A 22195-nucleotide genomic window follows, 5' to 3' on the forward strand; every position below is an offset into this window, starting at 1 on the left:
TCCACCCTGACCTCATCCTCTTCTTCTTCCTCCTCCTCCACAGGCCCCATGCTGGCACTTCCTGGCCTCACCCACCCTACACAGCCCGGCGCACACTGACAGCAGGCCTTGGCCCTCGACCGCTCCCTGTGCACATGGGGATCCACCCACCACTCCACCCTCCTTTGCAGCCAGTCCCCTGGCCCCTACTTTTTTGTCAGCTCTGCTGTCCCCCCCGATGGTGGCTCTGCTGCTCACACACACTGTGTCCCTTCTACCTGGGGGTGGCACCATCCCCCTGTAAAATGGAATTCATAGCAAACGCCTTCTTTGCCTCACAGCAGATATGCCCCTGGTCTCATGTCAGTTGGGTGCATGCATGCAACTTCTGATTTTTGGATGGTTGCTTGGTGATGGGGGGGGAGGGACAGGTTAAGGCTGCTTAATGTTGGGGGAGGATGCTGGGCAGGACCAATTGACAGTTCTTGGTTGGCATCTGTTCACTCTTTCCCTCCTCCCCTCCTGTTGAAACCCATAGGGAGATGAGGAGGAAGAAATGTGCTTTTGTTTTACTGGCTATTTAAAGCCTTTTTTACTTGTATCCTGGAATGTAAATAAGTCTTGCCATAAAATATAAAACTAGGCAATTGGCTTGGACACCAGAGAGTTCAGGTAGTTATCTGGGAGCCAGTAGGTTTTATCATTATCAAACAATTGGGTGTTCTCATGAAAGCTTCAGGTCAATAAACATTGCAATGTGAATAAATGTAGGACACTACAGGGAAATCATTCCTCTGTCACACTAAAGCATGTACTGTATGTGTTGGGCCTGTGGAAAAATTGCTACACCTGCAAAGCTCCTTTGCAGTTCCTCTATGCAGGAGATAGTAACAGATAAGAATTTGGAATCCCAAGAAGTGCACTCTTTCATTCAACAAGCAGTCAGAATATGCAGCAGTATGTAAATTTGAGTGAATCTAGTTTGACATTAGCAGCTAATTTGGATCTGGTTGTCCATGCAAGTATGTCTCCTATGGAGATGCAAGATCCTGGGTTGGAAAAAGAAGTTCTAAAAGCTTTTGCATGCGAGTTTTCACTGATGACCCAATATGTTACAGCAGAAAAGGAAGCTAATGGCTGAGAGGAACCAGCCCCTAGCACTATTCTACATAAATATTACCCATTCTTAAAAAGGTGCTGTCAACAATTTCACTAATGTTAGGCTTAAGGAGACTATCGAAGAGGAGTAGGCCAGGCTGGACCAATCTGTTTGCATTGAAAATTGGGTTTCTAAGCTGTACCTGATAAGATCTGTGGATTCCGAGGCCTGAATTTCTCCACCTAAAGTGGATGCAGTACTGCAAAGATTGGCAAGGCATGTCGCCTTCCCACTGGAGGATGCAGCAGTGGTGTATTAAAGGTATGGTATGTATGGTAGGTGCCCTGGCTCACACTTAAAGGGGAACTGCACAGGAACAGTGAAAGGGGGGTTCTTGAGTGTACTAGATCAGCACAAAAAATTCTGCTAGCATCTGACCAGATTAGCAGATCAAAGCACCTTTATTTTATTGTGCAATCCCTGATTTCCCAGAGTTCTCTACTTAATGATGCCATGTGAATCTATGACACAAATCCAGGGCAAGCGGCATTTTGCATTGCCCACTGGCATTCAGAAAATTAAGGAAGTCCACCTCTCTGACCTGCTCCACCTCTCATCATCTACCATGCTGCTGCTGCTGTACTAATTATGGGGTAGAACAATGATGTGAGATGGCTCTGAGTACTCTAATGTGAGGGGGGCTCTTAGGACACTTATGTGAGGGGTGCTGTGAGATAACTGATGTGGGGGGGGTTGTATCTGAGGACACTGATTTGAGGGTGCTCCAAGAACACTGATTTAAGGGGGTTTTGATATAAATAGGTCCTGAAGACTCTGATGTGAAGGAAGGCTCCTGATGTGAGGGTGGGCTCCTGAGGACACTGATCTGAGGTGGGCTTTGATGTGAAGGAGGGGTGCTCTTGTGTGAAGGGAGATTTAGATGTGAAAAGTAAGGTTCTGATGTGAAAGTCTGCCAAATGAGGGAGACTGTACAGACAAGAAACAGCAAATACGATGGTGCTCACAGCACTGTAGTGTGAGCGTTGCTAAGGCAATCGACAGGATCTGCAGCATTATGGGTTAGTGAATCAACCACTGTCTGTTTTGAAGATATTGTTAATTAAACGTTTACCAAATTTGACTTTTTTTGAGTCGGCATGGTTATGATAAAGTTATCTAAATCTCAAAGTTATCTGAAATGTTGTCAAATGTGTGGACAGGGCTGTTTCAGTGCTTGCCATAGATGATATTTTTTCTAAATATGCACATAGAACAATTAGGAATTTGATGGACTTTTATTATTTGGCTTTTATTATTTTTGTCCAAAGGAGCTTGTAAAGCATTGCACCAAGGATCAGTAGATTGCTGTTACCACGCAGGTCTCCTGCAGACTTGTCAGAGCATCTGCTTGCCATATGGAATGTATGAGAAAGCAGATATTCTGACAGGAAGCTTCAATGAACTACCACAGTGCTCCACAGCACTGTGGTATAGTTCAGGGCTTAAAAAAGCCGCTCGCCAAATGCGAGGGGAAATCCTTGTGTGGCAAACACAGATGGAGCAGCTCCACCTGCGCTCCAAGCCTCATTGTGAAGTTCCGGTTTCCAACTTCCATTTTTCGGCTTCCTCTTCGGCAACACCATTACACTGGCAGCGCCGCTGAGGGGACAGGTGCAGGAGAGGTACGCTCTCCTCCTCTGAGAGGAGACACCTGCTCTCCACCGCCGCGGGGGACTCGGGGATAGGTCCGCTCTGCACCGCCTTGGGGGACACGAGGCCCACTCTACACCACCTTAGAGGACATGAGGCCACCTCTCCACCGCCTTGGGGTACACGAGGCCAGCTCTACACCACCGTGGGGGACATGAAGAGAGGCCCGCTCTACACCTCCATGGTTAACATGAAGAGAGGCCCCCTCTACACCGGCATGGGGGACACGTGAAGAGAAGACACGCCAACGGTGCACATCACTACACCCGCCAGCTTAAGGTAAATGACATTTTGTGTGCTCTGGGGGCAAAATGATTTTGAAAAGAGTAAAAAAAAAAAAACACCAACAACGATAAAAATAAAACAACCACACCATTTTAGTGCTGCTCTCTGGGGCCTAAATATTTCAAAAAGTAAAAAAAAAAAAAAAAAAAAAACACCACACACATATGCACAATCAGCTACAAATTTAATTTCAAATAAAAAAATATATATTTTCAATAAAATTGGTAGCTGACTATGCATAGGAACACATCCTCATATGGTAGTGGTGAAAATTATCAGTGCCTTCCCAGTTTTGACTGTGGTATCTTTATATGCACCTTGTTTATTTTCCTAGGGTCGCCATTGGTCCCTCACAATTGTAATGCGTGGACAGACCCACCAAGCAAGCAGCTGTGCTCCGCCCTGCTTCTGAAAGGCAGCCCAGCCAACAGACACACCAAGATACCAGAGGAGCCTTCAAGCAGACCAGCCTTCAATCAGGCCAGTCTTTAATCTGAACTGCCTTTAATCTGAAGTGGCGTTAATCTGAACTGCCGTTGGGCTGAACAACTGCTGTTGGACTGAACAACTGCTGTTGATCTGAACTGCCTTTAATGTGAACTGCTGTTGAGCTGAACTGCCTTGTTTAATCTGACCTGCCATTGAGCTGAACTGCCTTTGATCTGAACTGCTGTTGAGCTGAACTGCCTTGTTTAATCTGAACTGCCATTGAGCTGAACTGCCTTGTTTAATCTGACCTGCCATTGAGCTGACCTGCCGTTGAGCTGACCTGCCTTTGAGCTGATCTGCCGTTGAACTGAACTGCCTTTGATCTGAAATGCCATAATTCTGAACTGCCTTTGATCTGAATTGCCTTTAATCTGAACTGCCTTTGAAAAGAACTGCTTTATTTAATCTAAACTGCCTTGTTTAACTAGCTGCCGACCGCAGATAGCCGACACAGCTGATCACGTGATGTGGTAGAAGGCCAATCACAGCGGCCTTTTGCCACGTGATCAGCGGTGTCCAATGACACGCTGATCAGAGGGAAATGCAAGTGCCGGTTCTCGGCTGCACTTTCCTCACACTGTCAGATCGTGAGGAAAGTACTGCCGAGAACCGGCAGTTGTCAGAGCGGGGATCAGCACCGATCATCAGGGCACTGATAATCAGTGCCCTGATGATCGGTGCCCAGCAGTACCACCCGCAAGTTCCGCCCACCTGTGCCCAGCAGTGCTCCCACTAGCTCCGCCTACCCGTGCCCAGCAGATCACCCACCTGTGCCCAGCAGTGCACCCACCTGTGCCCAGCAGTGCACCCAGCTGTGCCACTCTGCAGTGCCACCTACCTGTGCCCAGAAGTGCCACCTACCTGTGCCCAGCAGTGTCACCCACCTGTGCCCACCCACCTGTGCCCACCAGTGCCACCCACCTGTGCCCACCCACCAGTGCTGCCCACCAGTGCCACCCACCAGTGCAGCCCAGCAGTGCTGCCAGTCAGTGCCACCAGTCAGTGCCCAGGGGTTGTGCCAGTCAGTGCCGCCAGTCAGTGCCCAGCAGTGATGCCAGTCAGTGCCGTCTATCAGTACCCATAATCAGTGTCACCTATCAGTGCCTCCTATCAGTGCTGCATATTAGTGCCGCCTATCCGTGACACCTCATTAGTGCTGTCTATCAGTGCCGCCTATCAGGGCGCGCAGGAGAGCGCGTTCTGGGAGGACGTCATATGACGTCCACTCAGAACTGGCCGGCCACAGTGTAGCCGTCATTCGGCCATCTGCGGTCGGCAGCTAGTTAATCTGAACTGCCGTTGAGCTGAACTGCCGCTCAGATGACCTGCTGTTAATTTGCCTTCAAGCAGACCAGCCTTTTAAGCAGGCCATCAATCAGACCAGCCAGCAGACCAGACTTTATTCCTTCCATCAATCAGACCAGCCAGCAGACCAGACTTTAATCAGGCCATCAATCAGACCAGCCATCAATCAGACCAGCCAGCCATCAAGCCAGCCAGCCATCAAGCCAGCCAGCCATCAATCAAGCCAGCCATCAATCAAGCCAGCCAGCAGACCAGCTTTTAGTAGGCTCAGCCAGCAGAAAGGCCTATAGACAGCCAAGCCTTGACAGTGCAACTAGCATGATCACATGTCATGGAGGATCTTCTTCAGCCTAAGTCATCTGTGGCAGCCCAGACACGTAATACAAAAAAATGGTCCTAATTTCCAGTATTCAACCCATATCTCATGCCTGTGAGTTTTTCCTTATTTTTTTGGTCTCCTTGTTTACACTGCAACATGAAGCAGAGCAAATTAAGATTTAGTATTTTACAGAAAAAGATCATCCTACTATTGTGGAGTCCCAGTCAAACCCTATAGAAAAAGAGAATAATTCAATAGCTAATTCAGTTGCTAGTTGTGGTTTGCCACAAACTTCCACTGCCGTAATAACTAAAAAGACAAATTATGGTGATGCTGGAAAGACCGCGAAAAAACGCTGTTTTAGTACACATTGGCTGGATCAGTTTTCATGGCTTGCTTACTCCAAGGAAAATGATACAGTTATATGTAAAGTTTGCAGTCGGTTTCCCCAAATTTCAGATGAAAAATGGGCAACTGGTGTAAATGCTCCATTTAAAAGGGAAACTTTTGTGTGACATGACAAATGTAATAAACACAAAGAGAATATTGATAAGGCAAAGGCTAGAGACAACCCTGAAGAAAAACCTTTAGCTATGTGTATCAGAAAATAGGACACAGCAATGTTTCAGCACATGGCACACACGTTTAACATTGCTTATTATGTAGCTAAATGTGAAAAGCCATTTCTAGATTTCCCTGATTTATTAACATTGAGTGCCGAACTAGATGTGCCAGTTCTGCAGAAATATGGAAGTAATGTTCAATGCAAACAATTCATTCATTTCATTGCAAGAATAATCAGAGAAAGTCTTGTGGCAAATATTAAAAAGTCACCTTTTGTTGGCATCATGATTGTTGGCTCTACAGATCGAACCTGTACTGAACATGCAAACATTTATGTCCGTTATGTTTTAGAAGAAGACGTCAAAGAGGATTTTTTGGGTACATTTGCGCTAGAAAATACTACAGCCAAAGGTTATTTCAAAGGATTGACTGCCTTTATGGATAATTTGCATCTTAATTACAGAGGCTCTTCATGGGTTGCAGGCTTGGGAACGAGTGCTGCCTTTCAGTGCCCATCACTGATGCCCATCAGTGCCTCATCAGTGCCCATCAGTGCCACCGATCGGTGTCCATCAGTGCAGCCTATCAGTGCCCATCACTGCAGCCTCATTAGCACACATCAGTGAAGGAGAAAAATCACTTATTTACAAAATTTTATAACAAAAACTAAGAAAAAACTTTTTTTTTTTTCAAAATTGTCAGTGGTTTTTGGTTTGTTTAAGAAAAAATAAAAAACCTGAGGTGATTAAATACCATCAAAATAAAGCTTCATCTGTCACAAAAAATGATAAAAATTTCATATGGGTACAGTGTTGCATTACCATGCAATTGTCATTCAAAGTGTGATAGCGCTGAAAGCTGAAAATTGGCTTGGGCAGGAAAGGGGTATAAGTGCCCTGTAGGCTAGCGATTAAATCTGTAAAACTTGATATTTTGATTGTACCCTATTGCTATTAAGCTATTGCTGTTATGTTTAAATTAGCATAATAAAGCTATGTTATAATTTCAGTTTTTTATATTTTGGACTCTTTATTCTAAAGAAAAATGTAATGTCTTAAGCTTTAAGGGGCGTGGTTGGGGACAGGGCTGGGGGTGGAGTTGGGGTGGGCCAGGGGCAGGGTTGGGGTCAGCCAGGGGTGGGGTTGGAGGCGGACCTGGGCAAGGTTGGGTGGGGCACCTGGTGGAGAGGAAGGTTTGTGCCTGACTAGTAGGTCTAGACTCAAAATTGTAAGCCCTGGTATAGTTCATTGAAAACTACAAGCCCACAGCCCCTAAGGCTGTCAGGACTTGTAGACACTCATTCACAGAACGCTGTGAATGAGTGACACGGGCGTGTTGGCGTAGACCCGCATGGCTGCGCCGTTTTCAAATCTTACAGATAGTATGGGGAAACTACTCCCCATGCTATCAGTCAGAGAGAGGGGGCAGAAGGCATGGCTGTGGCTATAGAACATGTTACATGTTCTACCCTAAAAACGGGTGGAACGTAAAATGTTCCAAAGGTGAACTTATACTTTAAACATTTAATTGCTGTACCACTGTGTTGCAATCACGTGCATTGCACATCAATCAAGGGTTTATATCAGGTGGTGAAGAGGCAACAGATCTCCTTCTCACCACCTGTCAAACACACTTGGATTGCTTTTCAGAGGAGCAGCGGTGCCTGCTACACTTGTGAATGAGCCCTAAGTTGCATTCGGCAGTGACACCCTTAGAAATTGTTCACACGTAAAGTTGGGGGTAAAACCCTGAGCTTTAATTGTGGTTTTACCACCCCCCAATCCCTACCCCCTTTAGCTGCTGAGGCAGCAGTCAAAGGTGCACACATGCAGCAGCAGGAATTAAACCACCTGTTGCTTTTGGTGGGTGCTACCGCCTGCCAGTCATGATCCATTGAAGTATATGGGCACACTCTGCAAGCACCCTGTAACTGCATGCTTCTGCAGAATCCAAGGGGTTAAAGGGGTGAGAAAGCAACACAAAGCTGCCTGCTTTAACCTCTTGTTTGCTGTATTGCACAAGGTTTCAGGGCACTTGCAGAGTGGCCTCATTCATTTGAACTGGTCATGCTTTGCAGGTGCTACACCCACCAACCATGACAAGGTGTATAACTCCTGCTGCAGCTGCAACATGTGTACACCCCTGGCCACTGCAGCTAAAGGGGGTGCAGTTATGGCAAAGGTGGTAAAACAAGTCTTATCTATGAAAGTTTTACCACCCCTCAAACTGCAAATGTGAATGAACCCTTACTGTTCTGAGCTCCTATAAGGCTGCTTTCACACTGATGTGCTGCAAGTTTACCTGTTTTGCGGGTGCAGTGCAGTGCATCTTCAACTTTCCTGCGTTATCTGCGCTTTGCCATAGACTTCTGTTATATATTGCAGGTGTGGTGCACTTTCTGAAAGCAAACCAAAACTCCTGCACTCAGTTTTGGTGCACTGACATTCCCTTTTTCTGTGGTATCAAAGGGGTGTTGACAGAGACCATCTGACCAATCATCCGGTTTAGGGGGTGGGTGCTGAGAGGACACCACGTTTATGACCAAGTCCCAAATACAGTTTCTTATAAGTATTCATATTTCTGAATACGTACTGTTTACAGTCTGCTACCATGCAAATTTTTGTCCAGCATCAAATTAGCTCTAATATGGATATAGATACGACAGGTCTTGAATATCTATTTCTAATCCACTCTGGTACCTCCTAGCATAGGGGTGCTTGGGTTCAAAATGCTACCCTGTTGTGTTACACTATTTAATTAATTATTATTTCTCTGTGACCATCACTTTATGATTAAATGATAAAAATAAGCAAAGCTATAAAATTAAACATAAATGAGTAGATAACAAATAATAAAAAGTTCAGATATGATATGATAAGAAGCTTCTAGGTTATCATAACATGTTAACGTGACTTCTGTGATGTATCGGCATCTGAAAGACTGGAATGCTCGTGACTCTTGTGGTAATAAACTGAGAGTAGATTGCACTAACCAGATGCATATGCAAATGAAGCATGGAGAATTTAAGACCTACTCCTAGTACTCTGGAAATAGGTCACTGGATAGGAAGTTGTCATCTCAAAACTTGCCACTAGGTGTCATATATCCCAGGACAGGCAAAGGCAGGAAATCCACAGACAACAGCAGCAGCCAATGGAGGTATTACCCTGGATATCAGCCAGCAAATGGACAGGATATATGTATGTAGCCACCTTCAAAAAAACCCCTTTGAGAATGTGCACAGTGCACGAAACGCGTCAGTGGGGCCCCCCAGATATCTTCACTCATTGCATGGCCATTGCTGGACGGCCGTGTACATATTCTTACTCTGGAGCCCGGGCCTTTTTTGAAGGTGGCTACATACATATATCCTGTCCATCTGCTGGCTGATATCCTGGGTAAAACCTCCATTGGCTGCTGCTGTTGTCTGTGGATTTCCTGCCTTTGCCTGTCCTGGGAGATATGACACCTAGTGGCAAGTTTTGAGATGACAACTACCTATCCAGAGTACTAGGAGTAGGTCTTAATTACTCCATGCTTCATTTGCATATGCATCTGGTTAGTGCAATCTACTCTCAGTTTATTACCACAAGAGTCACGAGCATTCCAGTCTTTCAGATGCCGATACATCACAGAAGTCACGTTAACATGTTATGATAACCTAGAAGCTTCTTATCATATCATATCTGAACTTTTTATTATTTGTTATCTACTCATTTATGTTTAATTTTATAGCGCTGCATAATTTTATCGTTTATGTACCACTTGAAGTTTTAGAGGTTTACTTCCTATGTCAGGTGCTAGCCATCCCTTCCTTTACTGACACCTAGCGCTTGGTTTATTTGTCTTTCTATCACTTTATGATTTCTCTGTGTCTTTAAGCTGTCTCCTTCTGTCTAAGCTGAGCTCTTTCTCTCACCATATTTGTGTATACTCCTCCCCCTGCCTCTCTCTGTAATCATTCCACTGTATCCTGTCTACCCGAATCCACCTTCCATGAGGCTACAACAGTTAAACCAACATGGAAAAAGATGGAAAATTATGAAACTTTTAAGAAGTGAACTAATAACTAGCCGGAAGAAGTTATGGGAAAAGATTGTTAGTCAATCTAACACACTGTCTGTTGAACATGAGGTACGGCTACTAGAGGGCGCCATCCAACAACTTTGTGCCTCATATGAGCTTTATCAGTTTACCAGTAACAAGTTCAGTAATATTTTACAGAGTATGCACACGGAAGATTCATTAAAGGAATTATACAACTTCCAGGTTCTTAATCTAGAAAGAGACAGTTTTATCCAGCAAACCAAACTAAAAGCAGAAGCAAAGATAAAGCTGCTACAAGACACTGCATCTCACAGATCCGTTTCTACAAGACATTCTAAAAAGTCCTCTAAATCCCATAGTTCAAGATGCTCTACACTCAGTGAGCAACTTATTAGTGCCCACGCTGAAGTGGAAGCCAGCAAGGTGCAGACTGCATATGCAAAAAAGAGAGCAGAGTTAGTAACTCAGACAGCAGAGTTGGAAATTCAGTCAGCACGCCAAAAAGCAGCAACAGACATCTTAACCACTTGCCCTCCTGAGGATTTACCCCCCTTCCTGACCAGGCATCTTTTTGCTACTCGGCGCTGCACTAATTCAACTGATAATTGCGCGGTCATGCAATGCTGCACCCAAACAAAATTTACGTCCTTCTTTTCACACAAATAGATCTTTCTTTCGGTGGTATTTGATCACCTGTGTGCTTTTTATTTTTCATGGTATAAACAAAAAAAGACCGAAAATTTTGAAGAAAAACTATATTTTTTACTTTCTGCTAAAAAAAATATATAGTAAAGTCAAAGTTAGTTATAAATTTAGGCCAAAATGTATTCTGCTACATGTTTTATATTTATAGCGTCTACAAACTATGGTATAGATACTGCAATTTATGCCTTTTTTTGCTATACAGCGCTGCACTAATTTAACAGACAATTGCGCGGTCATGCAATACGGTACATAAATGAAATTTATGACCTTTTTTTCACACAAATAGAGTTTTCTTTTGGTGGTATTTGATCACCTGTGTGCTTTTTATTTTTGGCTCTATAAACAGAAAAAGTTTTGAAGAAAAAAAATTGTTTTTAAAATAACAATATTTTCTCATTTTGGTCATAGAAAATATCCCAAAAAACTAAAATTTCGGCATAAATTTAGGCCAAAATGCATTCTGCTACATGTTTTTGGTTAAAAAAAATCCCAGTAAGTGTATATTTATTGCTTTGTGTGAAAGTTATAGCGTCTACAAACTATGGTATAGATAATGGAATTTACACACCATCACATCACACCATCACATTTCTTGAGTTGCTAAAATACCAGGATAGTACAAACACCCCCAAATGACCCCTTTTCGGAAAGTAGACACCCTAAGCTATCTGCTGAGAGGCATATTGAGTCCATGGAAGATTTTTTTTTTCCACAAATTTCTGGAAAATGACAAAAACATTTTTTTTTTTTTAACACACAGTTGTCATTTAAATGATTTATTTCTCGCACAATCCATGGGTATATGTGGAATTACATCTCAAAATACATTCTGCTACTTCACTAGAGTATGGGGATACCACGTGTGTGAGACTTTTTTGGGAGCCTAGCGCATACAGGAGCCTGAAATCCAATGACCACTGTGAAAGCCTGAAGGTGCGTAACTTCCTCATTATACTTCCTCACTACCTATCACAGATTTGAAGGCCCTGACATGCCAGGATAGCACCACCCCCCCCCCCCCAAATGACTCCTTTATGGAAAGTAGACACCCCAAGGAATTTAAAAAGAGGCATGGTGAGTATTTTGCAGATCTCATTTTTTCTCACAAGGTTTTGAAATATAAAAAAATAGGAAAAAATATGTTTTGTTTTTTTTTCTTCATTTTCCAAAAACTTGTGGCAACAAATGAGATCTGAAAAATACTTCCCATGCTTCTTATCAAATTCCTTGGGGTGTCTACTTTCCAAAAAGGGGTCATTTTGGGGGGTTAGGTGCTATCCTGGCATTTCAGGGCCTCCGAAACTGTGATAGGTAGTCTGGAAGTGTAATGAGGAAATAAAGCCCTTTAAAAGCCTGAAGTTGCTTATTGGATTTTGTTGGCTAGACTCCCAAAACGTCTCTCACATGTGATACCCCCATACTCAGGAGAAGTAGCAGAATGTATTTTGGTAAGTAATTCCACATATACCCATGGCATGTGTGAGCAGTAAATCATTTAAGTGACAATTTTGTGTAAAAAAAAGATATATACAGTATATATATATTTTTTGTCATTTTCCAAAAACTTGTGGCAAAAAAATAAATTCTTCTATTGATTCAACATGCCTCTCAGCAAATAGTTTGGGGTGTCTACTTTCCAAAAAGGGGTTGTTTTGGGGGGTGGGGGCATTCTATGCCCAGCATTAGAAGTTTATGCCACACATCTTTCACTCTTCTAACCATCTGAAGATCAAGCCTTTTCTGTCACTTTTTGTTCACATTAAAAAAATCTGTATTTTGTGCTAGGAAATTATTTAAACCCCCAAACATTATATATTTTTTTAAATCAGACACCCTAGTAAATAAAATGGTGGGTACTACAATTTTTTATGGCACATAGTACTTGCGCAGCGATTTTTCAAAAGCAAATTTTTAAAAAGAAATACACTTTTTTTACTTTTAATGCACAAAAACACAATATATTGGCCAATTATTTGGTAAAATATAAAGATAATGGTATGCCGAGTAAATAGATACCAAACATGACATGCTTTAAAACTGCGCATGCCCTGTGCAATGGCGACAAACTGCATACATTTTTAATATCCATAGGCAACGCTTTATAAGTCTTTAAAAGCTACCACTTTAGATTTACAGAGGAGGTCTAGTGTTAGAATTACTGCACTTGATCTGACGTTCACGGAAATACCTCACATGCATGGTGCAACCGCTGTTTACATACCGACACAGGGTCAAGGCTTGTGCACACAGGTGTGCGCACATGGGAGGGGTGATTTTTTTTTTTTTTTGTTTTTTGGGGGGTTTTTTAGTTATTTAGATTTTTTTTTATTATTTTTACACTGTACCTTTCATTTTTTTTATCACTTTTAATGCTATCACAGGGAATGCAAATATCCCCTATAACCTCAATGGGCATTGTCATATATTATTTTTTGAGAAATCTGGGTCTATCAGACTCTGGATCTCTCCTCTGCCCTTACATTATCTAATCAAACCAAAATCGGTGTGATCAGATGCTTTCCCAATTTACAAATGGCGCTGTTTATATCCTGCGAAACTGAAGTGATGAAATGCTTGTAACTTCCGAATTCTTAGACTATAGAGATGATTGGCACCATTCTGGTGTCCAATCAGCTCTATGGTCAGCTGGCAGAAACACTGGCTGCATTCTCAGGTTCTCCCGATGGCACAGGCCTGCCCGAGAAGGCCGTGGAAGGCAGCGGGGGAGGGGGGCATCATCTCCCACTGCTTGTAAAAGCAATCCTGCAGCTAATTAGCCACTACGATTGCTTTTACATGAAAGACGATCACTGACTGAAAAAAATTATACCAGGATGATGCCTGCAGCTGTAGGCATCATCCTGGTATAACCATTCAAAGTCCAGTGATGTACCAGTACGTCGCTGGTCCTTGTTGGGTGTATATGTTGTGTTCTTTTTTTTTTTTGTAAGCAGCCTGTGGACTGAATGGAAAAAAAGAGAAGAAATCTCTGCCAGAAAAAGTGTGTGGTATGCCCACCATTAGAATATTCCTCCCTGCATCCACCCACTTCTAATGGTGGGCACACATTAGGTCACACTTTGCCACAAGCACCAGTTCCAAGATTGTACAAATGCCTAAATAGTGGCACGCTTGAATAAAAATTGTCTACGTATAAGTGGTACCCCATATGGAAAAAGGATGACACCAAGTCCCAAACTATCTTGCCACTGCTCCCCATGTAGTCTGGGCATCTGGGGGGCTCCTCGTGACTATCTATTCCCTCATAAATCCGAAACTTATAAGTATAGCCTGTTGTCCTCTCACAGGTCTTCTACATCTTGACCCCATATCTGCATGCTTGCAGGGGAGAAATTGTTTGAATGCAAGGCGGCCAGAAAAATTAATAAGGGACTCATCAACGCAGATGTTTTGCTGGGGAGTATAGACATCTTAAAATTTTTGGTTAAGGTGATTTGCGAGGGGCTGAATTTTATGGAGCCGTTCAAATTCAGGGTCACCCCAAGGATGACAGAATGTATTGTCATTGAAATGCATAAAACACATTATACTCTCATATCTATGCCTGCCCATGGCAGCAGAGAACACGGGCATATGATGAATCGGGTCTGCGGACCAATACAACCGCAATTAATTTTTTTAGTAATGCCCATGTTGAGGGTTAGGCCCAAAAAAAATGTAAATTCGAAAACCGTAATGAGTTTCCATGCGACTGGTCTGGCAAGGTTTTAATTTGGGTTGGCGGCCATAAATTGTTGTTCATATAAATTGCTTTGATCCACAATCAACGCATACAGATATTCCATGAAAAACAGCTCAAAAATCAAGGGGAGTACTTAAATTTGCTATTTCCACCTGAATTCCGGGTTGGGCAGTGTATGAGGGAAGTACGGGTGCTGCAGAATTTGTGGGCTGTCAATTGAGATTTGCAAGCACATCCGGAAGGATACTAGGAACTCTACGGGCCTGTGTGCGAATTCTTTGTGGTTGCGGGACAATACTTGTGCTCGCCACCACACCAGGTTGTACTGCACTTATGGGACTCACCACGTCGCCAAGTCATACTGCAGTGCTGATATTATTATTATTATTAGACAGGATTTATGGCGCCAACAGTTTGCTCAGCGCTACAATATAACGGGAGACAATACAGAACAATACAGTTCAATACAAGAGGGTTAGGAGGGCCTGATCCTGGGAGCTTACAATCTAAGAGATATGTGAAAGACCAGGATGTACTAGGCCACTAGTACTCGCCAGTTCAAAAAAAGGTAGCGTGGCACTAGTGCTGGCACTCTGCTGCATATAAGAGTCATCAAAATTTACTTATAAAAAATAAAATCGTGCAGCGCTAAGAAAAAGGTTTCAAGTATAATGTCCAAGACGGCAATATATCAGCTTACATATATCCCAATGAAAGGGAGTGTAATGAATAAATATATTAATATTGATAAATAAATAAATAAATATATATAGAGATCAATGATCAAATAAAAAGTTCCATTCGGGTGACTGTAGTGAATCCTGATCCGGCAAAAAGGTGCTAAAGTGGTGCAAGTAATGCGCACTCACCGGACGCGCATTTTAATTGCGCCTTATACAAGTAAATACAGGTGTCATCTGATGGGGCCTGAAGCTGAAAGGTCTTCCCTCCAGGGGATGGGTCATCAGATGTGAAAACAGTAAGCCAAGTGTCAGGGTATCCTTATTCCTTCTGGGAGTGGTCATATATCACCAGGTATCCATAAAGCATGGTAGCCCGTCCTGGGATAATGGGTCTACAGGTTTAAAGCACTCCCCTAAGGGGTGGGAACAGGAATACTCCCATAGTGTAGTAAGTAATAACAACTTTATTTTAGATGCATCAAATCAATAAAATCAAGTAGATAAAAAATAGACAGCAGTGTGACTGACCATCTAGTGTTAAAGATGGCCGCCGGAGCAACGTGCGGTTTTGTGTGCAATGTATCAAGTGACAGTGACCTACTGAAACTGCACTTGCTGGGGGAGAAGGGGGGGTAAGCATAGGGGCTAAATACTGGTGCCGGGGCTGATCCCGCTAATGCTGCATTTTTGGGGATGCTATACTAATGTGAACGCTGGTATAGTGCTGATCCGAGCAAAGATATTGATCCGTTCAGACACTATACTAGCAATGGAGGTTTATAGTGCATGAGCATGTTTCTGCAATCAAGGGGTTAAATGTGACAACTGGTGTACTGAAGGGCAATCTGATGCTATCTGGGAGGGGTGTGAATGTGAACACCGCGGGAGTGCGAATCATATATATATATATATGTGTGATTTTGTGCACCCATGCCGTCCTGTAGCAATATTTCTGCTACAGGGCGGTCAGGAAGCGGTTACAGAAGCGGTTTGTGTTACGTCGCTGTGTTACTTTAGCTGACAATTGCGCGGTCATGCAACACTGCACCCAAATTAAATTTACGTCCTTTCTTTCCCACGAATTGAGCTTTTTTTCGGTGGTATTTGATCGCCTGTGCATTTTTTATTTTTTGCGCTATAAAAAAAAAAGGCTAACAATTTTGAGAAAAAAACAATATTTTGAACTTTTTGCTATAAAACATGTCCAATAAAAAAATTTAAAAATCAAATTTTGTCAAATTTCGGCCAAAATGTATTCCGCGACATTTTTGCTAAAAGAAATCCCAATTCGTGTAAATTAATTGGTTTACGTGAAAGTTATAGCGTTTACAAATGGCGGTATAGATACTGGATTTTTATTTTTTTTATACTAATGGCGGCGATCAGCAACTTATGGCGGAGATCAGCGACTTATGGCTGGACTGCAGCGGACATTCTGACACTGGGGGGAACTGACTTGGGGGAACTGACATCCCCAGTGACACCAATACAGTGATCAGTGCAAAACAGAACACTGACACCGTACTAATTGCACTGGGGAGGAAGGGGTTAACTTTTTTTAGGTAATGAAAGGGTTAACTGTATGAGGAGAGTGTTTTACTAGGGGACGGGGGTGTGTACTTCACGGGAATACGCTAATCCCGAGAGATAGACTATTCTCTCAGGATCAGCGTGCTCGGAACTGACAGAGAGCTCCCTGTCAGTGATTGCCGGTAATCGCCGGGACCCGGCGGGTAATGACCAACCAGGACCCGATGATTGACACCCGTGGCCGTGATCAGCGGCACAGATAGGGCGGTCGGGTGCCTCGTGCGCGCCCTCTACCTGTTTTGCAGAATGACATTTAAAAACGTGATTCTGCGCAGTGGTTCCGCCCTGCCGCAGTAAAAGATTTGGTAAATCTTCCAGAGAGAAAGTTGTTAAACGACAATTGCGTGGTCATGTAACACTGTGCCCAAACTAAATTTTTATAATTTTTTTCAAACAAATAGAGTTTTCCACTACTGAGTTTTTTTTTTTATTTTTTGCTAAATAAGTGAAAAAGAAGCAAAAAGTTGTTACTATTATAAAAATTTGCAAATAAATACTTGTTCTTAATAAATGTAAGCCAAAATATATTACTACATTTCTCTGATAAAAATAACCCAAATCAGTGTTTATTATTTAGTCTATAGGAAAGTTATGGAGTCCACAAACTATGGTATGTATCTGAAAATCAATCAATCCTGATAATCTGATGGCCTATCTCCACACATATCAGCCTTCAATTATTATATCTTAATCGTAAGGCAGCAAGCTGGAAATTGTTGAATACAGTCATTTATATTATCTGGATGTTTCCTCAGCCTCTTTTGGTTCAGTGTGTTGTTTGTCAGTGAACACCTTGAAATAAATTATTTTTCTGCAAGTCTATTTTGTGTGTTTTTGTTGTCTGTCTTCTCTCCCTGATTTTTATTGTTACATTAATCCCATGGGTGATTTTTTTTTATACTTAATGTAATTTTTCTTTCCTGGCTTCTACTTATGTCATTATACAACCCTCCCTAGGTGTCTTATCATGAGCCAGTTGTTAACACAAAAGTGGGACATTTAGGGTTTTTTTATGGGCTAGGAAAGGAGTGTTTTGAGGGGCTCAGGGGACAGAGCTGACCTTTATGGGTATGCTAACATGAGTGGAGGCCAGGAAAGGAAAATTATGGTACATATATAAAACAATTTTCCATAATCTGATCAATTGTCACATCTGAAAAAAAATATGTCCATGAATGGCTATTTAAGCTAGGAATTGTAGTGACATGATATCAGCAACTTCTAATGCTGGTTATAAATATTTTGTTCCACCTACAACATATTTTATCCTTTCTTTCTATTTGTTTCTCATAGGTCCAAGGTATAACTGTACAGAGCCAGACATTTGCAGAAAGTGTATCAGAGCCAGGAAGCACTTTCCAAGATTCAAACTTTGATGGGATTTTGGGATTGGCATACCCCAGCTTGGCTGTTGATAACTGCATTCCAGTGTTTGACAATATGATTGCACAAAACTTAGTGGAATTACCTTTATTTGGCGTCTACATGAACAGGTATTTTAATACATTATATCACAGACCTAATATTTATCCCCTGCAGATGAAGGTTGTAGATAATGATGTATCATAAGACTTTTTTTTGTTGTTTGTGACTCGGTGCTATAGCTTTAAGTTTATTGCATAGCATTATCTAGTCTTAATTGTGGAACACAGCATGGCATCAAGTTACTAAGTTATGTTCAATACTTCACAATATTTTTTATTATTTATTTCAGGTACTTTTTATAGCACCATCAATTTATGCAGTGCTTTACATATATATATTGTACATTCACATCAGTCCCTAACCCTCAAGGAGCATACAATCTAAGGTCCCTAACCCACATCCATATATTAGGGCCAATTAACCTACCAGCATGTCTTTTGGAGAGTGGGAGGAAACCAGAGTACCTGGAGGAAACCCACGCAGGCACAGGGAGAACATGCAAACGCCAGGCAGGTGGTGCAGTGGTTGAGATTTGAACCAGCGACCCTAGTACTGCCAGGCGGAAGTGCTAACCATTTAGCCACTGTGCTGCCCTATTATTATGATTTTTAAGTTCACATGCATAAATAGTTGCAAAAGTTGGCTTGCTTGTTAAATTGGAAGAATTCCTTAATCTATTTCATGGCGGTATACATGTATAATACACTGTCTGTACATGCAATGGCAGCCAGTGCAGAGGCTTTCAGAACATGTGCCACAAATCATCCTCCTTATTCCCCCAGCATGTGTGTTAACCCCTCATATTTATTTAATACACACAGACGAAAATCTTTTTAATCTTTACTGCGCCCAGTCAAATACTGGTCACAGTCCCTGGTTTAGAAATGGCTCACTAACAAAGCCCCTGGCCCTTAGAACATCTTTGTGTCCCTGTCTGCCACCTCCACATGTTCCTAGCATCCATGACACAGTCCCTGCAAAAAACATGCTTCAAGTGATTGGTTCAAGAGTTTGTGCATTAACCCCTTAGTGACCAGTCCTCTGTGCTTATGTATTACCATCTCTGCAGTCAGTCTCCAGAGCATGTGTGTTAACCCCTTTGCTCCCAGTCCCCAACATAGGTGCATTAACCTCCCATCACCCATTGGCAAGCATAGGTGTGTTAAACCTCAGCACCCAGTCCTCAATGCATTTGCATGAACTCTTCTTCAACCCAATCCTCAAAGCATGTGCATTAACCCCTATGTGTCTAGTCCTCAGTACATATACATTAACCATTTGGTACTTTCCTCAGGACATGTGCTTTAAAGTCCAAAAGCTTTTTACCTTGATAAATGTTCTGCATTAATGTAAAATAAAAACTTCCCACTACTTGTTTCCCCATCCCTAAATATTTAACTGCTTCCTCTCATGTTCTGTGTTGTTCTATCTGCAGCACCACTCTGCCCTACCCCTGGTTTCACAGGAGACAAAGTCAGCAGCAGGAACCATAAGCTCTTGCTGCTGTCAGCTAAACTCCTGTGAGTTTTTAGGAGAGTGCATTCACGTGTGCCCTCTTAGTAAATGGCTTGTTGAGGGGGCAGCCGCAGGAAAGGAGGAGTGGACAGTGCCAGTGGCCAACTCCAGAGGAGGAGGTACGGGTCTGCTCTGTGCGATACTATTCCAATCCGGCGCCTTGCCAGTAACCAAAAATAGCCTACAGCATGTGATGTTCCCAGGGGTCTCCCATCCAAGTACTAACCAGGCCCGACCTTGCCTAGCCTCTGAGATCAGAAGAGATTTTGTGAATTCAGGATGAGGTGGCCATAGGTGCATGGTAACAATTAAGGCAATACCTCGGACTTACCTAAAATAACAAAATAAAAACTTCCAATGCAACAATACAGCTAGAACTTGGAGAAAAATCTAATCTAAATAAATAAATTGCACATCAGTATATCATAAAAACAAAATCCAATGTAAACGGGTATAGCTCCTTGGGACCACATCCAAAGCTGTTTGTTTATGTATAAAGGTATTTACTTTTCTTTCAAAGCAAACAAAATATAGCTTTCAGCAGCAAATAACTTCAGAAAACACAATTCAAAAGTCCGATTATCTTCAGCACAAATAAGAATATCAAACATGTTAAAGTTCAAACAAGGGCTTTTACCCCAGGGTTAGCAGCATCCAGCCTCAGATATTTTGTCAATTTTTCCCAGCACACAGCCAAGTCTCCTCACACCTTCTACTCCACCCCCAGGTGCCAGATGCTTCCTATCTTTTGTGCTGCTTCCTGGAGGCTGCCTAACTCTGTAGGAACCAGAGTTCCTGTAGTCCTACTCCATACCTTCTAAAAATCCCAGGGTCCCAAAAAGCCACTACTACAGTCGGGAGGGACTGCAAATATGGACCCAAATATGGATGTCACATAGCACCCTTCCACAACCCATCCTTGGCATCCTGTACACCAACGAAAAGTACAATGATAGAGTTATATAAAATGAAAATGCACACATACTTGAATAATATAATATCAGAAACCATCACAATATAATGAGAACATATTAAAATATTAGTATTACAGAAATGCTAACACCCATATATAGTGATCATACAGGTAATATAAATACACAAAGTAAAATGCAAAAATAAGGAAGAATTAATCAAGCATCACTTATAAATAAATATTTAATCCAGAGGGGGTGAATACTTTTGTTTTAAAAATCCAATAAGATTGCCTTCTGCTTAGATGTCTGATAAAATTCCCTTTCTCCGATGTCTGTTGACCTTTTCAGTCTCCCAGAATTTTAAACCTCTGGAGTTCCTAATATGAAACTTTCTAAAAGGATGCGAAACATTATGCTTAATGTTCCCGTTAATGTTACAAATATGCCCTCTGATGCATACCTCTAATGATTTAGATGTACGACACATATTGGAGGCTGCATGGAGCATGTACATTCGAGCATATAAATGACACCCTCAGTTTTGCAACCAATAAACTCATGAATCAAATACTTAGTATAGATAGGCATTGCAGTTAATTATTTTCTCTTTCTCAAATTTCCTTGCAGTAGAGCAAGCTCTGCCACATGCAAAAAACCCACACCAGAAAAAAGGTAAAATTCCCTATAGGGAGTGGGTCTACAACCACTTTCACTAAGGTTTGGAGCCTTTTTATACACAAACCTTGGACAGTCTGGAAGTATAGGTCCAAGCAGTTTGTTTTTCTTCAAAATACTCCAATGTTTTTTTTTTTTTTAAATCTTTTTTACTTTTTTATATTGTCTATTAAAATCTAATACAATGCAATATTTCTGTCCACTCTCACTGCCACTATTCAGCTGTTTATCTTTGACTAATGTATTCCTATCTAAAGCCCTTACCTTAACTACTTACTTTATTATCCAATTCAGATCATATCTCTGCTGTACAAACCTATTGCCAACCATCTCTGACTGTCACATATTAGTATTATTAGTATTACATACTTTTATACTAGTATTACATACTGTACTAGTATACTACTACATACTAGCATATTAGTATACTAGTATTATAGCTCCTCCTCAATCTAATAAACTGGCCTCTAGGCGCATTAAGCAACCATGAGAGGAGGTGGCAGCTCTCCATAGCAATATAGATGTTAAGATCTGTGGATTTAGAGTTCTAGTAGCAAACCTCACATCCTGAACACTGATTACCAAATTCAGGAATTCTATACTGCTCTTGTTCCTTTTCCAGATTAGATTAGATTATATTTTTGTCATTGTCTAACTGCTTCATAATTTATTATTATTATTATTATACAGTATTTATATAGCGCCAAAGGGTTTGCTCAGTGCTGTACAATAGCAAGGGGGACAGAACATGAGCCAAAACAGTAACAGTACAATACACGAGGGGTTCGAGGGCCCTGCTCTTTCGAGCTCACAATCTAGGAGGGAGGGAAAGTGGTACAGGAGGAAGTGGCTGTGGGGGATGGAGTGGTGGGAGAAGTGGAGGAGATCGGTTGTTAGGTGAGAGTGGGGTAGGCTTCCCTGAAGAGATGGGTTTTCAGGGTGCGCCTGAAGGTGAGGAGGGTAGGTGACAGTCTGATGGATTGGGGTAGGGAGTTCCAGAGGATGGGGGAAGTCCTGTAGAAGTCCTGCAGTCGGGCGTGGGAGGAGGAGACCAGGGAGCTAGAGAGTAGGAGGTCCTGTGAGGAGCGAAGGGCACGGGTAGGGTGGTATTTGGGTATCAGGTCAGTTAGGTAGTTTGGAGCGGCGTTGTGAGTGGCTTTGTAGGTCAGAGTTAGTAATTTGAATTTG

General features: G+C 42.2%; 1 protein-coding gene across 1 annotated transcript in view; it reads left to right on the forward strand.

Moving 5' to 3' along the window:
• The window catches only part of CTSE (cathepsin E), a 190480-nt gene that overhangs the window by 41989 nt on the left and 126296 nt on the right, over positions 1-22195 (forward strand). The window contains exon 5 of the mRNA XM_089689651.1: positions 17772-17971. Coding sequence (XP_089545777.1) covers positions 17772-17971 — 200 coding nt within the window. The remainder of the gene's footprint in view (positions 1-17771; positions 17972-22195) is intronic.

This window comes from Staurois parvus, unplaced genomic scaffold, assembly GCF_062004578.1.
Source record: "Staurois parvus isolate SC_StPar_1 unplaced genomic scaffold, SC_StPar_1.0 ptg000488l, whole genome shotgun sequence".
NCBI classification, from domain to species: domain Eukaryota; kingdom Metazoa; phylum Chordata; class Amphibia; order Anura; family Ranidae; genus Staurois; species Staurois parvus.